Source organism: Mobula birostris, chromosome 2 (assembly GCF_030028105.1).
Source record: "Mobula birostris isolate sMobBir1 chromosome 2, sMobBir1.hap1, whole genome shotgun sequence".
In the NCBI taxonomy this organism is placed as follows: Eukaryota; Metazoa; Chordata; class Chondrichthyes; order Myliobatiformes; family Myliobatidae; genus Mobula; species Mobula birostris.
Window position 1 is genome coordinate 60,378,463 of NC_092371.1, and position 23,448 is coordinate 60,401,910.

The 23,448-nt window shown below is 41.7% G+C and overlaps 1 protein-coding gene across 3 annotated transcripts in view; it reads right to left on the reverse strand.

Moving 5' to 3' along the window:
• The window catches only part of LOC140187024 (receptor-type tyrosine-protein phosphatase T), a 1,622,799-nt gene that overhangs the window by 102,658 nt on the left and 1,496,693 nt on the right, over window positions 1-23,448 (reverse strand). For all 3 annotated transcript variants that reach the window (XM_072241892.1, XM_072241901.1, XM_072241888.1), the window contains one exon: window positions 3,571-3,758. In XM_072241892.1, the coding sequence (XP_072097993.1) occupies window positions 3,571-3,758 (188 nt within the window). The remainder of the gene's footprint in view (window positions 1-3,570; window positions 3,759-23,448) is intronic.

A 23,448-nucleotide genomic window follows, 5' to 3' on the forward strand; every position in this document is an offset into this window, starting at 1 on the left:
CTCCCATTTAATTACACTCCTCCACCTTCTCACCATAACCTTTGATGCCCTGGCTACTCAGATACTTATCAATCTCTGCCTTAAATACACCTAATGACTTGGCCTCCACTGCTGCCCGTGGCAACGAATTCCACAGATTCACCACCCTCTGGCTAAAAAAGTTTCTTTGCATCTTTGTTCTGAATGGATGCCCTTCAATCCTTAAGTCATGCCCTCTTGTACTAGACTCCCCCACCATGCGAAACAACTTTGCCACATCCACTCTGTCCATGCCTTTCAACATTCGAAATGTTTCTATGAGGTCCCCCCTCATTCTTCTAAATTCCAAGGAGTACAGTCCAAGAGCGGTCAAACGTTCCTCATACGTTAACCCTCTCATTCCCGGAATCATTCTAGTGAATCTTCTCTGTACCCTCTCCAACGTCAGCACATCCTTTCTTAAATAAGGCATCCAAAACTGCCCACAGTACTCCAAGTGAGGTCTCACCAGTGCCTTATAGAGCCTCAACATCACATCCCTGCTCCTATACTCTATTCATCTAGAAATGAATGCCAACACTGCATTCACCTTCCTCACCACCGACTCAACTTGGAGGTTAACCTTAAGGGTATCCTGTACGAGGACTCCCAAGTCCCGTTGCATCTCAGAACTTTGAATTCTCTCCCCATTTAAATAATAGTTTGCCTGTTTATAGGTTAAAGAAATGAAAAAAAAATCAAGACAACAGAAAGCTCCTGTATATGAAATGATGAACAATTAGCCCACACAAAGTACAGTCAAGCCTAGTTCATTGTTTTAAGATGAAGCTGTTTATGTATTATCTCAGGAAGTGGAGGAGCATTCAGTCAACTCTATGCTGGTACTCATTCATTCTTATAAGGTGGTTCCTTAAGGTTGTTGCAGCCAGGGTGTGGTACTGGGGACAAGCCACCACTTCCTAACAAATGCTCCCAGTGACGTGAGCTTCAAATGCCTTTGATAACCAAGTCCAGCTCCTGCCCTTCACACGTGGCTTAGCTACTAAACCCAGCAGAATCGTTTCTACTGACAGGAGAATGAGCAAAAGCAGGTTACTGGTGACTTAAATCCGATCACTTCGGGCAGATGGGGATTGTCAGCTGTGGTTGGCAGCACATTTTGGAGAAGGAAAACTCTGATTTCATACCACCACTGCCTTGTAGCTCTACCCACTCAAGGGGAAGGCTTTGGGAGTAAACCTCCAGGAAAAGCTCCAGAGCTGGAATCTCTAAGGTAGTCCTACGTTGAGCTCAATGCTGACTGGCAACTCCTGTGATGCTGCTGGTACCAAACTGTATTGGTCTCAGCTGTTCCTTTGGGTTCATCAGATGCGTGGAGAGGGGAAACTTGCTACATGAGTAACAGCTTGCTTTCCATATCGTATTGCCCTGGATTGCATATCTAGATAGCTAGGATGTAACATCCATGGTCGACCATGACAGATAGAGACCTCACTCACTCATTCTTATGTATTACACTCCTTCAGCATTCAAAGCTCTTGACAAAATTACAACATGAATAATTTGGGTCATCTTCTGGGCTCAATGAGTATCAACAAAATGTTTGCTTACTCTTTTCAAGTGTTCAATGTACGTAATAATATTTTAAAGCTCCGGCATAATTTTGCTGTAAATTGATTGGAATTCAATTGCTGATGACACTAAGATTGAAGGCGTTGTGGACAGCGAGGAAGGCTTTCAAAGCTTGCAGAGGGATCTGGACCAACTGGAAAAATGAGCCAGAAAATGGCAGATGGAATTTAATGCAGACAACTGTGAGGTGTTGCATTTTGGAAGGACAAATCAAGGTGGGACATACACAGTAAATGGTAGGGCACTGAGGAGTGTGGAGGAACAAGGAGATCTGGGAGTTCAGATACATAATTCCCTGAAAGTGGCATCACAGGTAGACAGGGTTGTAAAGAAGGCTTTTGACATCCTGGCATTCATAAATCAAAGTATTGAGTATAGGAGTTGGGATGTTATGGTGAGGTTGTATAAGACATTGGTGAGGCCAAATTTGGAGTATTGTGTACAGTTCTGGTCACCTAACTATAGGAAGGATATCAGTAAGATTGAAAGAGTGCAGAGAAGATTTACTGGGATGTTGCCGCGTCTTCAGGAGTTGAGTTACAGGCAAAGATTGAACAGGTTAGGACTTTATTCCTTGGAGCGTAGAAGAATGAGGGGGGATTTGATAAAGGTTTACAAAATTATGAGGGGTATAGACAGAGTAAATGTGAATAGGCTCTTTCCACTTAGATTAGGAGAGATAAATATGAGGGGACATGGCTTTCGGGTGAAAGGGGAAAGGTTTAGGGGGAACTTCTTCACTCAGAGAGTGGTGGGAGTGTGGAACGAACTGCCATTTGACGTGGTAAATGTGGGCTCACTCTTAAGTTTTAAGAATAAATTGGATAGGTACATGGATGGGAGAGGTCTGGAGGGTTATGGACTGGATGCAGGTCAATGGGACTAGCAGAATAATGTTTTGGCACAGACTAGAAGGGCCGAAAGGCCTGTTTTCTGTGCTGTAGTGTTCTATGGTTCTATGGAATTTGAAAACAATACAAAGTGGAATGCCAATTTTCATTATCCTAAGAAGCGCACTCTCTATTTTGGACCATTGAGTGTCAATGTATTCTTCAATGTCAGATGTCTATGAGTGACATTCATTTACTCATATTCACATTTGGACTGTAAGTGCACCTCAAGAATTGTGATCTTGTTTGAAAATATATTTAAACTAGACTATTAAGATATGAGTTATTTGGAAGTATGAATGAGACTACATTGTCAAAAGCAAAAATGAGAGACTCTTGTCTTTAGATACAACCATTCAACAATCGCTGTGAGCACAGAGGTTGCACATTACTAATTCTGAGGTTCACTGGCAGAAATCTTTGTTATTCAGGTTGACTGCAACCAATACAGAGTATGATCATACACAAGCTTATTTATTCTTATTATTCATTTTGAGGCTCATATTTAACAGCTTAATGTTTCCAGTTGATGATAGTTCCCATTGGCCTTCATTCATGAACTGACACAGAAGCATGTTAAGAATGGTATTACCAACAGTGATATCTTGACTCCTATATGCCATCAGATTTCAGGCAATTAAGGTGGCATTGGGTTGCCCATAGCATTGCATATCTCATATGTGACACAGACGGAAGCAATGAACTCAGATGCTACCCACGCATGCGTCACGTTCTTCATCAGCCATGCCCTGTTGTGAAGCTGCAGTCTTTGTTTTCCATTTGTGTAGTGTGATTTCATAACTATCATGATAGAATCATAACATTGCAAAGACAATTTTGAGCTACAGTACTCCTGTGAGAAATATTGCACAGAACTCTGATTTTATCATTTTTGAATCTTTGCCAGATCTGTCCCTGAAGGTAAAACAATATTCATATCTCCACTATAAATTCCTTCTCTTTTTTTCTTTCAGAGGTACTAAACCCTCATGGAGTCTAATTTTTGGGCCTTTTATTTTAAGAATGGGTTTAAAAGAGTGAATTGTGATGAATATGAATTTGGACTTACCTCATACTCTTCTTTAAAGCCATAGCCCTTGCCACATTTCATCTGTGTGATGTGCTGCAGTAAGTCTGCTACTCGTATAGCAGGCTGAAATTGTCCAGATTGATATGACATTTCAACAGGTTCGCAGTTCCTATAGGAATGAGTTTGAACAACCCTAGTAGTCTGGTTCATATCTTCATGGTTGCTGCCTGCATTTGGAAAAAAATGTGATAATTAGAAATCAGTGTCCAATCTGAAATCCTTAAAAGTCATGTTCAGAATAAAATAACTATTTTGCTAACTTCTCTTCTTCTGCTTAGATTGATTTTTCATGTAGACACACTAACACACACGTATTCACTTTTATTGCATGATGACCTAAGAATGATGGCAGAATGGCAGTGTGGAGGATCAGAGGGATCTTGGGGGTCTGTGTCCGTAGGACACTCAAAGCTGTTGCACAGGTTGACTGTGTGGTTAAGAAGGCATACAGTGCATTGGCCTTCATCAATCGTGGGACTGAGTTCAAGAGCCGAGAGGTAATGTTACAGCTATTTAGGACCCTGGTCAGACCCCACTTGGAGTACTGTGTGCAATTCTGGTCACCTCACTACAGGAAGAATGTGGAAATTATAGGAAGGGTGCAGGACAGATTTACAAGGATGTTGCCTGGATTGGGGAGCATGCCTTATGAGAATAGGTTGAGTGAACTTGGTGTTTTCTCCTTGGAGCGATGGAGGATGAGAGGTGACCTGATAGAGATGTGTAAGATGATGAGAGGCATTGATCATGTGGATAGTCAGAGGCTTTTTCCCAGGGCTGAAATGGCTAACATGAGAGGGTAGTTTTAAGGTGTTTAGAAGTAGGTACAGAGGGGATATCAGGATTAAGTTTTTTACGCAGAGAATGGTGAGTGCATGGAATGGGCTGCTGACAATTGTGGTGGGGGTGGATGCAAGAGGATCTTTTAAGAGACTCCTGTATAGGTACATGGAGCTTAGAAAAATAGAGGGCTATGGGTAACCCTAGGTAATTTCTAAAGTAAGTACAAACGTACATGTTCAGCACAGGAGTGTGGGCCGAAGCGCCTGTATTGCGCTGTAGGTTTTCTATGTTTCTATGTTTCTAAGATGAGTAAAATGGAAATACAAATTAATATTGTGAGATCAAATAAGATGAAACTGAAGAAAATATTATTTAATCCATGGGGAAGAGAACTATATAATATGATGTCATCATGGTAAGTAACAACTTTTGAATGAGTGCTATATTCTAAGGTCATAGATGACAAACTTCCCAAAATATAAACATAACACACTGGAAGTGTACTGAAAGTGCTATGTAAATGCACATCAGAGAATTTTACTTCTATTTTAAAATGTTCTACAAATGTACACACAAAACAATACCAAGACCAACAAAAGTGAACTTTTTCGGTACGTAACTTGTCATTAACTATGTGTGGAAGGAGTCCTGAACAAGAATTTTCTGTTCTCATTCAGATTTCCAGTATCGGTAGTTTTTTTTTTTATCAGTCTATCTGAATTTTCCAGATGCATTGAGCAACTTAGAAAAGCTAGCTGCAGTACTGATTGGAAGTCACTAGAAGTCACTATCAGACTTAAGAAGTGAGGTTATCTTACTGAACATTCCTAGAGACAGTGGGAAAGAACTGCACCAGTTTTGATTCTGCCAGTCCTTCAGGGCTCAGGTTGATTTGCTTCTGAGGTGAGTGATGAGGCCAATGTGGGAGCTGCAGAGCTTTCCACATCTGGGCTGGAGGAGTCTGACTGGTCAAGCAGATGGTGTTTGAGAAGTGGCGTGTTCCTTCCACCCCTCGTTAATGACAACTCCTGAAAAAGTTTGCATTTGTTGATTTTGGTACTTACTGTGTGCATATGTTTAGAACATTTTAAAATAAGTTTCTGTAAGCAACTGAAATGGTTTCAATTAAGAGATTTCAAAAAAAAAGAGCTACAACCTGGAAACTAAGGATTCAAAAAGAAAGTGCTTCTTGATCAAACCCATCACCATTAGCCAAAATATAAAATCTCCCATCAATCAAAATTTTAAAAAGTAGACTAAATTATAATTCCAGAATACTGAGCAGTATTCCATTTGCTTACATCCTAGCTGGAAAATTTCTAGAAATTTTGATATGAATTTATTGTTTAAGTGTGTGGCAGTGGTCAGTTTCCCAAAACGTAAATTAAACTAAGATCCAAAATCACTTTTAAAGGATATCATAAATATATATGCCTAATTTGCGATGAAGGAGTTTTTAGAAAAAGATGTACAAGTCATTGCCATCAACATTTCACATGAACTGAATAAGAATGACCTTTGAGAAAACAAATCTAAACAGGTACCAATTTCAATGTGGATGCTGTTTAATTTTACTATAAGTTAACCAAAGAAACGTACATTTAAGAGAATATTTGCATAAAGGAACTGAACATAATTACTTCTCCTTCAAAAATTTCCTGATAATTTTAAAAAAAGTATTTGCCCTCCACTCTTTTCTGCAGTACACTTGCTTGGTCAAAGCATCACCTGAATTAACATAAACATCAATAAGTTTATAGTCAGGAATATTTTTGACATTTTTAATGCCAACTAATTTGAATTGTAACAGCTTCAACTTATTATCATGACAAAAGTTATTTATGTCATGCTTTTAATAAATTATAGTACGGGAAGATCTTATTTTAAACAACATTGGACAAAATGGTAATTTTAATACATACAATGTTTTGCACCGAAAAACAGCTATAAAAGGATACAGGAATGAAAATTATAATAGCATATGCAAACAAATGATATTTTATCATTGATTGTGGAACTGAAACATACCGCCCCACCTCCCTTTTCTGCTGGGCTGCATCAGGAGATAATGCCAAAGCCAGTCAGAGTGAACATGATTGGTTCAATTACTAAGATTAGTTTCAACAAACTATCATTGCATTTCTCTGGATAGTTTTATGGAGAGAAAGCTCTGATTCCTCCAGGCTTCACACTGATACAGTGTGTATCTTTGCTATTCAGCCCATTGGGACCAAGCTAGCTCCAGCCAGAGCAAATCCATCAGTTCGATTCCCCATCTTTTTATTCTCTCTCCCTCCAGCCCTGCAATAATTTCTTTCATACCCTATTCTATTTACATTCTTTATATGCCACTGGCCTACATTAAGGCATAATTTACAGTAACAAATAAATCTCCAGCACATATTTCGACGTGGAAGGGAATAGGAGTACCCAGAGGAAAGCCATACATCTCAGAAAGAACATGTAATGACAAATGAAGCCGAGATTGAGCTTGGGTGTCGAGAGTTGTGACATGGAAACACGATCTGCTGTATCATTCCGCAGTACAACAATAAGTTGTATACTCTGCACGTCCTATATACAACAGTTCATTGAAAAAAAATCCTCTTTTCAACTGAACCTGACTAGCCTATTGTTAATGCAAACTATGAATTCAGTACTTCCCCATGTTCCCAGTTCCATAACCAGGATTTTCATCTGGTCTCACCCTACAGATATTCCCTCTGTCTGCTCCATTTGCTGCAATTTAAGACTAGCATTCACTATCTCTGTATCCCAATTCTGATGAAGGGTCTCTACCCTGATGGGTTAGCTCTGCTTCTTTTTCCACAGTTGCTCCCTGATCTGATGATCATTTCCAGCACTTCGTGGAAACCTAGTGAGGTACATTGCCAACTTGAATATATGGTTCCAAATGACATGCAGAGGAAGGCGATTAAGCAGTTGACACATGGACAGGGCAACATGTACAGTATAAATAATGGTACAACCAATTCCAGCTGAACATAGCTTTACCATTGTGCAGAATATATTAGAGAATTAATTAAGAAGCATTTTAATAAAAGGGTGAGGTTTCAAGATGTGTGAAGAGGTCTGATCACTATCTCACTGAGCCCATGATGAATCTATCTGGACATAAGGTATGAATGAAATGGACATCGAGAAAATTATGGACTTCTGGAGAACACTGCCTATTCCCAAAGAAACATACTTCAAATATTTCAGCAATGGGGATAAATGAAATAAAATGTGCATTTATTTTAACTTATTGAAACCTTCTAGAGTCTTTGTTACAAACAAAATCTAAGTCCAGGCACTATCGGAGGAGTAGGGAGGAATAACTAATGTGCAACTGTTTTCCAGAGAGGTTTTAGCTACAAATGACAGGGAAGGATAAAGAAAGATCAGGAAATCTGGAAAGTGATTTATGGCGAGGCACCTCAAAATGCTGCCAATGATGATAGATTGGAGTGGCACGGTAGCATAGTGGTTAGCACAATTCTTTAAAGTACAAGTGACCCAAAGTCAATTCCCGCCACTGCCTGTAAGGAGTTTGTATGTTCTCCCCATGACCACAGGGGTTTCCTCCGGCTGCTTCAGTTTCCTCCCACGTTCCAAAGATGTACTGGTTGGTAGGTTAATTGGTCTTTGTAAATTTTCCCGTGATTAAGCTAGGATTAAATCGGGGGATTGCAGGGGGGTGTGGTATGAAGGGCCAGAAGGACATATTCTGCGTTGTATGTCAATAAATAAATAAATGTAGGCGGGGGGTACCACAGAAGATAGGAGGAGGTCAGAGATGTAAAATGGGCTGAAGCCGTGGATGTATTTACAGTCATAAATGAGAATTTTGATAAACATATGCAGGAAGTTAGTGGATAAATACATAAAAAGGGTAAAATTTATGGGAAAAGAGAACAAACCAGGTCTGTACAAAACTTTTTCAGAAAGCCAGTGAAATATGATAGATTCCCACACTCTGAAACAGAAGTAGCAAATGAAGAGGCTTTAATTGGCAATCTCGGTCTGGAACATATGCTTGAAATTGTATAAACCACAGTGATAACTTGGTATGACTAGGAAGTGCTGTTGACATTTGAGTGCCTTGTTCCATTCAATTGTACACAGGAGCAGGAATGTAATTTTGATTATTTTTGGGTGGGTGAGTTATGCAGGCACAATGTATAAGTACAAACACAGCCTGGGTCCTTGCTGTACGTATTGATTGGTTGAGGAGACAAGCCTGTGCTCAGAATGGTCCCCTCAGCTTACATGTGTTCTTGGATGCACAGTCAGGTTTATATTGAAGCATCAATGCATTTTTCCATTATTCCATTCCTCACTTCATTGTGCATGTTAATGAGTTAATCCTCAAAGTTCAAAGTAAATTTTATTATCAAAGTACATATATGTCAGCATACACAACCCTGAGATTAATTTTTTTGTGGGCATACTCAGCAAACCTATAGAATAATAACTATAACAGGATCAGTGACAGATCAACCAGGATGTAGACAACAAATTGTGCAAATGCAAATATAAATAAATAGCAATAAATAATAAGAACATGAGACAATGAGCTAAAGAGTCCTTAAAGTGAGGTCATTGGTTGTAGGAACATTTCAACGACAGGGCAAGTGAGTGTAGTCATCCCCTTTTATTCAAGATCCTGATGGCTAAGGGGTAGTAACTTAAACCTGGTGGTGCGAGTCCTGAGGCTCTTATGCCTTCTATCTGATGGCAGCAGCGAGGTGAGAACATGGCATTGGTGGCAGGGATCTCTGCTGATGGATGCTGCTTTCCTATGACAGCATTTCATGAAGATGTGCTCAATGGTTAGGAGGGTTTTAGTCTTGATGTACTGGGCCGAATGCACTAACTTTTGTAGGGTTTGTACCTTTTATGAAACTGGGGCTGGAAAAGCCTTGAGACATTTGCATCACCCAGGGGAGAAGTTTATACATAAGACTCCCTTGCAACAATATTCTATTATGTATAAAATCGGAATTGTTATATACAATACCTTTGGCTGTGAAAGCAAAAACCTTACAAAGGCCTTTCTTCCACTTTCTCTACCATTGTGCAGCCAGCTGTACAAATCAGGTGATTGTTGATACTGTGTTTTTGACAAGAAAAGGGGGGAGAGATTGAAATAGATACGGAATATTCAATAGAAAAGGTCAGTCAGGAAGAGGATAGTTTTGGCCCACAAAAGTCAAGATAGAATAGAGTGGGCAATGGGGGTGGTGGTGACGGGCAGAGGGTGGAGCTGCGAGAAGGTGCTGAGCAAGGGAACAAATCTTAAACAGACGTAGAGTCAGAGTTGTACAGCTCAGACCCAGGTCCTTGGCTCCGTCACAATCATACTAACCCTGGCGCTCATCTACTTTCATCATCATCATCATGTGCCAAGTCATATGACTTGGGTGATCATGGTACCATGACCGTGATTGTTTTTTACAAATATTTCTACAGAAGTGGTTTGCCATTACCTTCTTCTCGGCAGCTTCTTTACAAGATGGGTGACCCCAACAATTATCAATACTCTTCAGAAGGTCATTTGCCCGGCATCAGTGGTTGCATGACCAGGAGTTGTGATATGCACCAGTTGCTTATATGACCAACTACCACCTGCTCCGATGGCTTCATGTGACCCGGCTCGGTGGGTGGGGTGGGGGGGGGGAGCTAAGCAAGTGCTACACATTGCCTAAGGGTGACCTGCAGGCCAGCAGAGTAAAGGAGAACTTTACTCCTCCGTTGGTAGATACAGCCAGTCACCCTAATCCATACCAATCCCATTTACTCACATGATCCATAACCCCTGGTGATCGAAGAGCTTGCTTAAAGATTAAGAGAATACCTGCCTACACCAGCCACTCAGTTTCCAGAATCTAACCACTCTCTTTTTTGTAAACCTTCTCTGCATCTTCTCACGTTAACTTTGAACTGATGTTCTATTGTTTTAGACATTCTACTATGGGAAAAATTGTCACTATCCATTTTAGCCAACTTCCTCATATGTTTGTATGTTTCACCTTTTCTGTCCAACAAACCCAGCCTGTCCAATCTCTACTTAGAGCTGAAATGCTCCAATCCAGGGAACATCGATGTGATTCTCCTCCCTACCATCTTTAGTCGAGTCACATCCTTCCTATGGCGTGATGACCAGAACTGCACACGATCTCATAAGACAATAAGACAGGAGTAGAATTAGGTCATTAAGTTCATCAAGTATGTTGTGCCACTCAGTCACGGCTGATTTATTTATCCTGCTCAAACCCATTCACCTGCCTTCTCCTGTAACCTTTGATGTCCCCACAAATCAAGAGCCTACCAAACTTCACTTAAAATATACATAATTAATTGGTCTCTGCAGCTGTCTGTGGCAATGAATTCTACAGATTCCTCTCTCCGGGTAAAGAAATTTCTTCTCGTTTCAGTTCTAAAGGCAATCTGGTCTGAGACTCTCCCACCAAGGAAACATCCTTTCCGTGTCCATTCTAACCAGGATGTGCAACATTCATAGCCTTCAATAAGATCCCCTCCACCCCCATCCTTTTAAATTCCATTGAGTATAGGCCCAGAGCCATCAAATACCTGCCATATGTTAACTCTTTCATCCAGGAACCTTTCTTATAAACTTCCTCTGGACCCTCTTCAATGCCAGCACATGCTTTCTTAGATATGGGACCTAGAACTGTTCATAATTCTCCAAATATGGTCTGACTATTGCCTTATAAAGTCTCAGCATTACATCTTTGCTTTCATATAATAGTCCTGTCGAAATTAATGCTAACATTGATTTTGCCTTTCTTACTACTGACTCAACCTGTAAGTTAACCTTTAAAGAATACTGCACAAGGGCTCCCAAATCCCTTTGCAACTCTGATTTTTAAGTTCTCTCGCCATTTAGAAACTAGTGCACACCTTTATTCCTTCTATGAAAGTGCATGATCATACAATTCCCTGCATTGTATTGCAGCTGCCACTTCCCATTCTCCTAATCTGTCTGTCATTCTGCAGACTCCCTGCCTCCTCTAAGTGCAATACATTAAAGGTATGTCAAAAGAGCAATATTACAATAGTCATGGGGGATCTCAATTTGCAAGTGGATTGAAAAAATCAGGTTGGTGCACGATTCCAAGAGAGAGAATTTGTAGAATGCGTATGAGATGGCTTTTAGAGCAGCTTGAGGTTGAGCACACCAGGGGATAGGCTATTCTGGATTTGGTGTTGTGTAATGAACTGGATTTAATTAGGGAGCTTAATGTAAAGAAACTTTTAGGAGGCAGTGATCATAATATGATAGAATTCACCCTGCAGTTTGAGAGGGGGAAGCTAAAGTCAGATACATCTGTATTACACTGGAATAAAGATAATTACAGAGGCATAAGAGAGGAGCTGGCCAAAGCTGATTGGCAGGGATGACAATGGAAACAGAAATTCTGAAGGTGCAGGATAGGTACATCCTAAAGCAGAATTCAAAGCAGAAGCATTCTAAAGGCAGGATAATGCAACCGTGGCTGATGAGGAAAGTCAAAGACAAAATAAAAGCAAAAGAGATGGCATATAATAGAGCAAAAATTAATGGGAAGTTGGAGGATTGGGAAGCTTTGAAAAATCAACACAAGGCAGCTAAAACTCCATAAGGAGGAAAAAAGATGAAATATGGTAATGTTAATATATCAATAATATGTCAATAATATTAAAGAGGACACCAATATTTTTCAGATACATAAAGAGTAAAAGAGAAGAATGAGTAGATATCGAACTGCTGGAAATTGACACTGGAGAGGTAGTAATGGGGGACAATGAAATAGCGGATGAATTGAATAAATATTTTGCATCAGTCTTCACTGTGTAAGACATTAGCAATATCCTGGAAGTTTAAGAATGTTGGGGCTAGAAGTGAGTGCTGTTGCTATTACTAGGGAGAAGGTGCTTGGGAAGCTGAAAGGTCTGAAAGTGGATAAATGACCTGGACCAGATGGTCTATATGCTAGGGTTCTGAAAGAAGTAGTTGAAGAGATTGATAATTATATTTTAAGAATCAATAAATTCTGGCAACACACATAAAAGTTGCTGGTGAACGCAGCAGGCCAGGCAGCATCTCTAGGAAGAGGTGCAGTTGACGTTTCAGGTCGAGACCCTTCGTCAGGACTAACTGAAGGAAGAGTGAGTAAGGGATTTGAAAGTTGGAGGGGGAGGGGGAGATCCAAAATGATAGGAGAGGACAGGAGGGGGAGGGATGGAGCCAAGAGCTGGACAGGTGATAGGCAAAAGGGATATGAGGGGATCATGGGACAGGAGGTCCGGGAAGAAAGACAAGGTGGGGGGGGAACCCAGAGGATGGACAAGGGGTATATTCAGAGGGACAGAGGGAGAAAAAGGAGAGTGAGAGAAAGAATGTGTGTATAAAAATAAGTAACAGATGGGGTACGAGGGGGAGGTGGGCCATTAGCGGAAGTTAGAGAAGTCGATGTTCATGCCATCAGGTTGGAGGCTACCCAGACGGAATATAAGGTGTTGTTCCTCCAACCTGAGCGTGGCTTCATCTTTACAGTAGAGGAGGCCGTGGATAGATATGTCAGAATGGGAATAGGATGTGGAATTAAAATGTGTGGCCACTGGGATATCCTGCTTTCTCTGGCGGACAGAGCGTAGGTGTTCAGCAAAGTGGTCTCCTAGTCTGTGTCGGGTCTCGCCAATATATAAAAGGCCACATTGGGAGCACCGGATGCAGTATATCACCCCAGCCGACTCACAGGTGAAGTGTTGCCTCACCTGGAAGGACTGTTTGGGGCCCTGAATGGTGGTAAGGGAGGAAGTGTAAGGGCATGTGTAGCACTTGTTCTGCTTACTCGGATAAGTGCCAGGAGGGAGATCAGTGGGGAGGGATGGGGGGGACGAATGGACAAGGGAGTCGCGTAGGGAGCGATTCCTGCAGAATGCAGAGAGAGGGGGGGAGGGAAAGATGTGCTTTCCCATTCTGACATGTCTATCCACGGCCTCCTCTACTGTAAAGATGAAGCCACACTCAGGTTGGAGGAACAACATCTTATATTCCGTCTGGGTAGCCTCCAACCTGATGGCATGAACATCGACTTCTCTAACTTCCGCTAATGCCCCACCTCCCCCTTGTACCCCATCTGTTACTTATTTTTATATACACATTCTTTCTTTCACTCTCCTTTTTCTCCCTCTGTCCCTCTGAATATACCCCTTGCCCATCCTCTGGGTTCCCCCCCCACCTTGTCTTTCTTCCCGGACCTCCTGTCCCATGATCCTCTCGTATCCCTTTTGCCTATCACCTGTCCAGCTCTTGGCTCCATCTCTCCCCTTCCTGTCTTCTCCTATCATTTTGGATCTCCCCCTCCCCCTCCAACTTTCAAATCCCTTACTCACTCTTCCTTCAGTTGGTCCTGACGAAGGGTCTCAGCCTGAAACGTTGACTGCACCTCTTCCTAGAGATGCTGCCTGGCCTGCTGCGTTCACCAGCAACTTTGATGTGTGTTGCTTGAATTTCCAGCATCTGCAGAATTCCTGTTGTTTGCGTCAATAAATTCTGGCATGGTTCCAGAAAAGTGGAAATTTGACAATGTTACTCCACTCTTTAAGAAGGGAGGGAGACTGAAGAAACCAAATTAATAGTCCATCTGGTCCAGCTGACTTGCTTACCTTCAGACCTTTCACCTTCTGAAGCACCTTGCCCTTAGGAATAGTGACTCCACTCACTTCAGCCGATTGACTCCTTTGAATTTCTGTCACATTGCTAGTGTCTATCATAGTGCGGACTGACACAAAGTACTTACTGAATTTGTCTGCTGTTTGTTTGTTCCCATTACTAATTCTCCTCCACGACCTGGATCAACATGTTGACGTCGTATGGAGGGTTGTGTGCTTGAAGGACTTCATGAGGGGATGCCAGCTCAGGGTCACCCATGTTGGAATGGCTGGGGATGAGATGCCAGTCAAAGGTTGATCCAACCCCAGCCCCTGAACAGACAGACTCACATCTGCCCCTCCCAGGCCACTCTTCATCACTGACATAAACCAATTAGAAGTGTGAAGAGAAGACACGTGCTAAACGAAACAACATTCTCCAATGCTGTTTTCCAGTGGTCTCATGACCACTCTTGCCTCCCTTTTACTCTTTATATATCTGAAAAAGCTTTCAGAATTACTTTGTCCAAGTAGTGGCCTAATCAACGTTATATAAAGTTGTAACATGACTCCTCAGATCTTAAGTTCTATGCCACTGCTTTGCCTGCAGGAGGATCCATGTGGAAAACACTTGGCTGTGAACCAGCTCAGGATGGTTCCCCTTTAAGTCCTGTGAAATCCTATTTTAATATGAGTGACCTATCGACCACATATTTACAAAAGAATTGTGTGCAAGCATTTTCAAAATGTGCTTTGCACCCTTTCACATCACTGCCTGTGGATTGATAGTTCTGTGTTAGTGCGTTTCACAAATGGAGGGCCCGCACCGAATTCGGCGTTCCCTGTGATCTTCTCGTTTATGTATTTATCAATGCAGTGTGGAGTAGGCCCTTCTGGTCCTTCGAGCCGCACCTCCCCAGCACCCCACAACAATCCCAATTTAACCCTATCCCATGCGTCCCCAATCTTATTTATGCCATGGACCAATATTATTAAGTAAGGGGTCCGTGGACCTCAGGTTGGGAACCCTGGGCCCTAAACTAATCGCAGGACAATGTACAATGACCAATTAGCATAGCCGGCACGTCTTTGGGACTGGGGGAGGAAACCAGAGCACTCGGGGAAAACACAAGCATTCCATGGGGAGGATGTAGACACTCCTTACTGACGGCTCCAACGCCCCTATCTATAATAGCAAAGCACTAACTTCAGGTTTCAGATTAGGTCACATGGAAAATAGTTGCAAGAGAAATTCTAGCATTGTTCTTGTCCTTGGACTAACTATGCTGAGTATGAAGAGTGAAGCATTTCTAAGGATAAATTTTCAGCTGGATCCTTTGTCACTGCACTGACGAGTCTCCGATTAGTGATTTCTTTAAGTAGGCTGACAAGGCTAGGTGACTTTATCCAAGAATAAATAATCTGTGGTTGTAAAAGATTTTGTTTTTGTTTTTGTGTCAATAAGCACACGAACAGCGGAAGGAGTTAGAAGATTAACTTCTCTGTGCAACCTTACAGACTGTTTAAATTAATGTGGGAGTTCATGGACAGAAAAAAAAAACAATTACTGGAATTATCTTGGATTGCAAGAAGTGAATGACCCTCTGGAGACAGTGGAGTAAATCAGGTGCAAATAAAGCAGTTTTTATGGATCGAAGCTACTGCTAGTTTTATACGACAAATTAAAATACCAATGGAAGATAGGAAATGATAAAATTATCTATGCCAATTGCAATCCTCTATTAAATTAAATGACCAATCAAAAAATTATCTGCCATGCAATTCTATCTTTATGATGTATGTGATTAGCTCTTCAGATGCATGTCAGAAAATCTCCCTTTCATGTCTATAAATGAGCAGAAGGTTGTCAAGGCTGACTTAATTTCACAGAATTATCCTTTTACTGTCCACACTTTCTTGATGGTTAATACTTATCTAATTACCACAAAATAATAAATCCACAGCAATGACGCAGAAGTTTCTTCTGGATCTTTGACATCCACAAGCAAAGGGTTGCTGATGCTGAAAATCTGGAAGAAGGTCATTGACTGAAGGTCATTGATCTTCAGTGTCAGTTAGCAACGTCTATGGAGAGTGTCTCATCTGTCCATGGATGCTGCCAGTCAGCTGAGAACTTTCAGTAATTTTGTTCTGTCTTGGACAATGTGGGTCCATGATGTTCTCACTGGGGTCTGCAGTCAGTACAGATCAGTAATAACATTTCCTCATCACTGTCAATTACTACAGGTGCACCTCAGGGATGTGTGCTTAGCCCACAGCTTTACTCTCTCTGCACTCATGATTGTATGGCTAAGCAGAGTTTAAGTTCGCCAGTGACACTTGCTTCTGTTTGCAGAATCTCTAACGACAACAAGGAGACTTACAGGAGTGAGATAGATCAGCTGGTTGAGTGGTGTCACAGCAACATAGTCATAGTCATACTTTATTAATCCCAGGGGAAATTGGTTTTCGTTACAGTTGCTCCATAAATAATAAATAGTAATAGAACCATAAATAGTTAAGCAGTAATATGTAAATTACGCCAGTAAATTATGAAATAAGTCCAGGACCAGCCTATTGGCTCAGGGTGTCTGACCCTCCAAGGGAGGAGTTGTAAAGTTTGATGGCCACAGGCAGGAATGACTTCCTATGACGCTCAGTACTGCATCTCGGTGGAATGAGTCTCTGGCTGAATGTACTCCTGTGCCCATCCAGTACATTATGTAGTAGATGGGAGACATTGACCAAGATGGCATGCAACTTAGACAGCATCCTCTTTCCAGACACCACTATCAGAGAGACCAATTCCATCCCCACAACATCACTGGCCTTACGGATGAGTTTGTTGATTCTGTTGGTGTCTGCCACCCTCAGCCTGCTGTCCCAGCACACAACAGCAAACATGATAGCACTGGCTAAAAAGTTTAAAAGTAAGAAACTGCAGAGCAACTGTAACTGGCTGCATGCACGACCAGTGCATGCGCACACATGCACGCAATGTTGGCAAGATGAAGAAAATGACTGAGGAATTCGGGTAGGGAAAGTCAGGACACCAGTCCTCATTGAAGTGTCAGCAGTGGAAAGGGTGAACGGCTTTAAGTTCCTGTGCGTCAATACCTCAGAGGATCTGTCCAGGCCAGACATATTGATACACTAGTGGCTATACTTACTGAGCAGTTTGAAGAGATTTAGTGTATGTATGAACTTCTACAGATGTTGGTACCATGGAGAGCATTCTGACCGGTTGCCTCACTGCCTGGTACAGACGCTCCAATGTACAGGATTGAACGAGGCTGCCCAGGGTTGTGGGCTCAAACTGCTCCTTCACAGGCACAAGCCAGCCCCAGCATCGGGGACATCGTCGAAAACTGCTGCCTTGAAAAGGTGGTATCCATCACTAAGGACCTACACCATCTGGCACATGCCCTCTTCTCATTACTACTATTCAGGAGGAAGTACAGGAGCCTGAAAATGCACTTTCAATATTTTAGGAAAAGTTTCTTCCCCTGGGCCATCAGATTTCTGAATGGTCCATGAACCAATGAACACTAACCCACTGATTATTTATTTTATTTCTTATTGTAACTTATAGTAACTAAAATATATATATATTTATTTATTCAGAACACAGCACAGAATAGGCCCTACCAGCTGTTCAAGCCTCACTGCCCAGCAACCTTTAATTTAACCTTAGCCTAAACATGGGATAGTTTACAATGACCAATTAACCTACTGTGAGAGGAAACTGAACCAGGGAGAACATACAAACTCCTTATAGACAGTGGCGGGAATTGAACATGGGTCACTGGTACACTGTGCTACCGTGCCGTACATTGTATGTCCTGCACTGTACCCCTGCCACGAAACAACAAATTCCATGACTTAGTCAGTGATAATGAACAGGATTCTGATTCATAGCCTGTGTTGTGTTTGACCTGCCATCCTGAACTGCTGCCACAGGCCCACTGGTGTGTGCAGAGGGTGAACTGGGCAGGTTTTCTTCACCATGGAGTTGGGTGACAAGGTGCCAATCATGGGTAAGTCATGGGGTATGCAGCACAGATGAAGGCAAGGGGTACAACTATATTTTCTATCATATTTGTGAGGCATATTAATAGGTTTTAAGTATTGATGAGATTCAGGTATATTTTAAGACCTACCAACATTGGTAAGCAATAAAAAAATAATACTTTCCTGAAAGAGAAAACTTAATTTAAAAGATAAAAATATTTAAAAATAATTAAAAATTTAACTAAAATAACTAAAACTTAAGATATATTTCTGTTGCCTCACATTTGTTAGCCTGTAACTAACATTGAAATCACAAACAAGAGAAAATCTGCAGATGTTGAAAATCCGCAGATGCTGAAAATCCGAGCAACACACACGACATACTGGAGGAACTCAGCAGGCCAGGCAGCATCTATGGAGAAGTCGATGTCTTGGACCGAAACCCTTCGGCTGGACTGGAGAGGAAAAAAAAAGCTGAAGAGTAGATTTGAAAGTGGAGGGAGGGGAGAGAGAAACACCAGGTGATAGGTGAAACCTGGAGGGGGAGGGATGAAGTAAAGAGCTGAGAAGTTGATTGTTGAGAGACACAGAAGGCCATGGAAGAAAGAAAAGGGGGGGGAGGAGCACCAGAGGGAACCAATGGGCGGACAAGGAGATAAGGTGAGAGAGGGAAAAGAGGATGGGAAATGGTGAAGGAGGGGGTTGGGGGGCATTAGTGGAAGTTATTGAAATCAACGTTCATTTCAGGTTGGAGGCTACCCAAACAGAATATGAGGTGTTGTTCCTCCATCCTAAGTGTGGCCTCATCACAACAGTGGAGGAGGCCATGGATGGACATATCGGAATGGAAATGGGAAGTGGAATTAAAATGGATGGCTACTGGGAGATGTTGCTTTTTCTGGTGGATGGAGAGTAGGTGCTCAGTGAACTGGTCTCCTAATCTACGTCAGGTCTCACCGATGTATAGGAGACCACACTGGGACCACCGAACACAGTCTATGACCCTAATAGACTCACAGGTGTCATTTCACCTGGAAGGACTGTTTAGGGCCCTGAACGGTAGTGAAGGAGAAGGTGTAGGGGCAGGTGTAGCACTTGTTCAGCTTGCAAGGATAAGTGCCAGGAGGGAGATCGGTGGGGAGGGATGAATGGACAAAGGAATCGTATAGGGAGTGATCCCTGCCGAAAGCAGAAAGTGGAGGGTGGGGGTGGGGGTGGGGGTGGGGGTGGGGGTGGGGGTGGGGGTGGTGTGGGGGAGGTAAATATATGCTTGGTTCGCCATTGAAATCACTGGACAGTATTTCTTTTGGTGGAGCCAGGCTGATTAGACAGTGATCACTCCAACAGACTCTGTTATTATGTAGATGACGTGGACATCCTTTTAGTCTCTGCTTTCAATAACGGCATGATATGAGTGTGTTAACAGTGGATCAAGGTAATTGCCAAGAGGTCTTATTTTTGCCTTTCTGACAGCAAGTTTTTGTTCTTTCAAGGCAGTTCTTGAAGCTGTCACAAAATGTAGAGGAGGCTTGACCCAAAAGTGGAGCAGTGGAGACGATTTAGTGGTGTGCGATAACTTTAGTTATTGACTGCAAAATAACTAGCCACAGGAGGCCATAAAACAAGAGAGAACAAATACTAAAGAGACAACAAAGTCACTGAAGGCTCGGTGCAACTGGTTGAGGTTGGCTGGTTCGTATGAGGGAATGATTGTGGATGAGAGCTGGGTTTAAATAGGCTTCAGATGATGAATTGGAAATGAGTGGCAGGTGACTCCTGTTAGCTGGGTAGCAATTGGAAGGAACCTTCATGTACAGGCCTGACAAAAACATTTTTGACAAGAGGAAAATTTTCTTGCAGTTCAAAGTCAAAGTAAATTTATTATCAAAGTATATACAGTTTATGTTACCATATATTGTACCACCTTGAGATTCATGTTCTTGAAGCTATTCATGGGAAAATAATGAAATACTATAGAAATTATGAAAAACTATAAATAAAGACTGACAAACAACCAATGTGCAAAACAAGATAAATTTTGTAAATAAGAAAATAAAAAGTTCTTTAATTGTAGAGTCCTTGAAAGTGAGTCTGTAGTTTGTAGAATCAGTTCAGAGTTGTGGGGAGTGAAGTTATCCCCACCAGTTCAGGAGCCTGATGGCTGTAGAATAATAACCGTTTCTGAACCTGGTGGTGCTGAACCTAAGGCTTTTGTACCTCCTGCCTGAAGACGGTATTGAGAAGAGGGCATTGCCTAAATGGAAGGGTTTTTTGATGATAAATGTTGTTTTCTTGTGGCAGCGCTCCATGTAAATGTGTTCAATTTGCTTTGCCTGTGGTGGACTGGGCTGTATCCACCACTTTTTGTAGACTTTTCCATTCCTGAGCATTGGTGTTTCCATTGTAGGCCATGATGTAACCATTAGGGCCCTCTTCACTGTGCATCTATTGAAGTTTGTCAAAGTTTTATGTGACATACCATATCTATGCAACTTTGAACAAGGTAGAAGCACTGAATCAGAATCAGGTTTATTATCACTGGCATGTGACGTGAAATTGGTTATCTTAGCAGCAGCAGTTCAATGATATACATAATCCAGCAGAGGAAAAAAATAATAAAATAAAAATAATAATAATAAATAATCAAGTAAATCAATTATGTATGTTGAATAGATTTAAAAAAAACATGCAAAAACAGAAATACTGTATATTTAAAATAAAAGTGAGGTAGTGTCCAAAGATTGAATGCCCACTTAGGAATCGGATGGCAGAGGGGAAGAAGCTGTTCCTGAATCACTGAGTGTGTGCCTTCAGGCTTCTATACCTCCTACCTGATGGTAACAGTGAGAAAAGGGCATGCCCTGGGTGCTGGAGGTCCTTAATAATGGACACTGCCATTCTGAGATACTGCTCCCGAAAGATGTCCTGGGTACTTTGTAGGTTAGTACCCAAGATGGAGGTACTAGATTTACAACCTTCTGCAGCTTCTTTCGGTCCTGTGCAGTAGCCCCTCCATACCAGACAGTGATGCAGCCTGTCAGAATGCTCTCCACGGTACAACTATAGAAGTTTTTGAGTGTATTTGTTGACATGCCAAATCTCTTCAAACTCCTAATAAAGTATAGCTGCTGTCTTGCCTTCTTTATAACTACATCGATATGTTGGGACCAGGTTAGATCCTCAGAGATCTTGACACACAGGAACTTGAAGCTGCTCACTCTCTCCACTTCTGATCCCTCTATGAGGATTAGAATTTGTTCCTTCATTTTACCATTCCTGATGTCCACAATCAGCTCATTCGTCTTACTGACGTTGAGTGCCGAGTTGTTGCTGCAGCACAACTCCACTAGTTGGCATAACTCATTCCTGTACACCCTCTCGTCGCCACCTGAGATTCTACCAACAATGGCTGTGTTGTCAACAAATTTATAGATGCCTTCTACATGCTTGTCCCAGGACAGATTCTCTGATATGATAACACCAAGGAATTTACAGTTATTGACCTTCTCCATTTCTGACACCCTCATGGACCTTCAGCTTCTTCCTTTTGTAGTCAGTAATCAGCTTTTTGACTTTGCTGAGGTTGAGTGAGAGGTTGTGTGGTACCATTCAATTAGAATTTCAATCTCCCAGTTAATTTTCTGTAGACCCTCCTTGCTAGTCTCAGCTTGTTAGAGGATTGTGTCTTTATTGGCCCGGGCATCGAACTAACTCAGGGAATTGACAAAATAGACACAAGAGAGACTACAGATGCTGAAAATCTGGAGCAACACATAAAAAGCTGGAGGAACTGAGCCTGTGAGGTACATCCATGGAGGGAAATAGACAGTCAATGTTTTGGGCCAAGTCTCTTCGCTTTGATGTCAACTGTCAATATCCCTCCTGACCCAAAGAATTCCCTTAATTTTTTGTATGTTGCTCCAGGAGAATCAGTTTGTCTCTGTCTGGGAAGTTGGGCAGGGTGATTTCCAAGCTTGGAGTAAAAATCTTGCATGGCCACCTTCCTAGTTTTTAAGGTTAGTTGACACATGTTGATGACCATGTTAGTTCTGTATTAGAATGGACAATTTACTTATCTTAGTGGTAATTCACTGGGATGGACAACTAGTTCTTTCTAGAAATCACTGTAAAGAGAACATACCTCAGCTGATTTGTCCTTCATGCCTTGGCCATTTCCTGCCTGTTGTTCCTTACTCCTGGGGATGACAGCAATATCAAAATACCTATGTTCCCAGCAACACACACAAAATGCTAGAGGAACTCAGCAGGCCAGGCAGCATCTATGGAAAAGAGCAAACAGTCGATGCCTTGGCCTGAAATGTTGACTGTTTACTCTTTTCTATAGATGCTGCCTGGCCTACTGAATTCCTCTAGCATTTTGTGTGTGTGTGTGTGTGTTGCTTGGATTTCCAGAATCTGCAGATTTTCTCACCTTTGTATCTGTGTTCCCAGACCATGATGGCAGAGCAATGTTCACGCCTGTCACAATTCAGACCGTCTACAAGAGCCCTGACATTTTTGATCCCTCTTGGGAGTACCTCTTTTAATGTGGGATAGCCATTGTACACTGGCTATGACACTGACTTAATTGAAGAAGTACTTGTTTCAGTCATAAGTACAGTAATTTCTGGTTAATTGGGCCATCTGTTAGTTGGGGCAGCCACTTATTTAGGACAACTCTTAAAGAACACAAATTAATCAAGGAAATAGCCAGGACTCAGTTCCTTTATTTGGGACACAATGCCTCTTAATTGGGCAGGAGACGGTTGCCAAACAGTTTCTAACTAGCATCATTTGCATGTACTTGTGTTCAAAAAGCACTGCTTTTCTCCCCACTTATAGCTGGCAAGAAATATTGTAAGCCGTAGGCCGAGTCAGAACAGTTTTCTTCACTGCAGTTTCAAGCATTCAGGCTCGGAGATGCCAGAAACGGCTGGGAGTGAAAATCAAATGAGTTCACTACTTCATCAAGTTAGGAACTACAAAGAATTTGAAGGTATTGACAATTATCTTGAATGTAACAATGAAAATGAAAACTTGGAGGATGCAATCATCAATAGTATTGCCTGAAGGTAGTCGATTATCTCCACTAGCTGTCTGCTCTGATTTAGTTCAGTTACAGTCAAATAAAGGAATGTGTACACCGGATGAATTTCTCTGTCGATAACAACAGGGAACTAATACAGTTTTAGAGTACTGTAGTATATTGATAGTGTTCTAGGTCATCCTGTATTTCATTTAAATACATAATTTGCCACCCAGTTTAACAGTAATTTGCCTTTTGTTATACCTCTTTAACTATTTCCATTAAACTTTGGCTAACTGGGGCAGCTGCTTAATTGGCCCAAAATATACTGGTCCTGATGTATACCAGTGAACTGGAATCCAGCATATATCAGG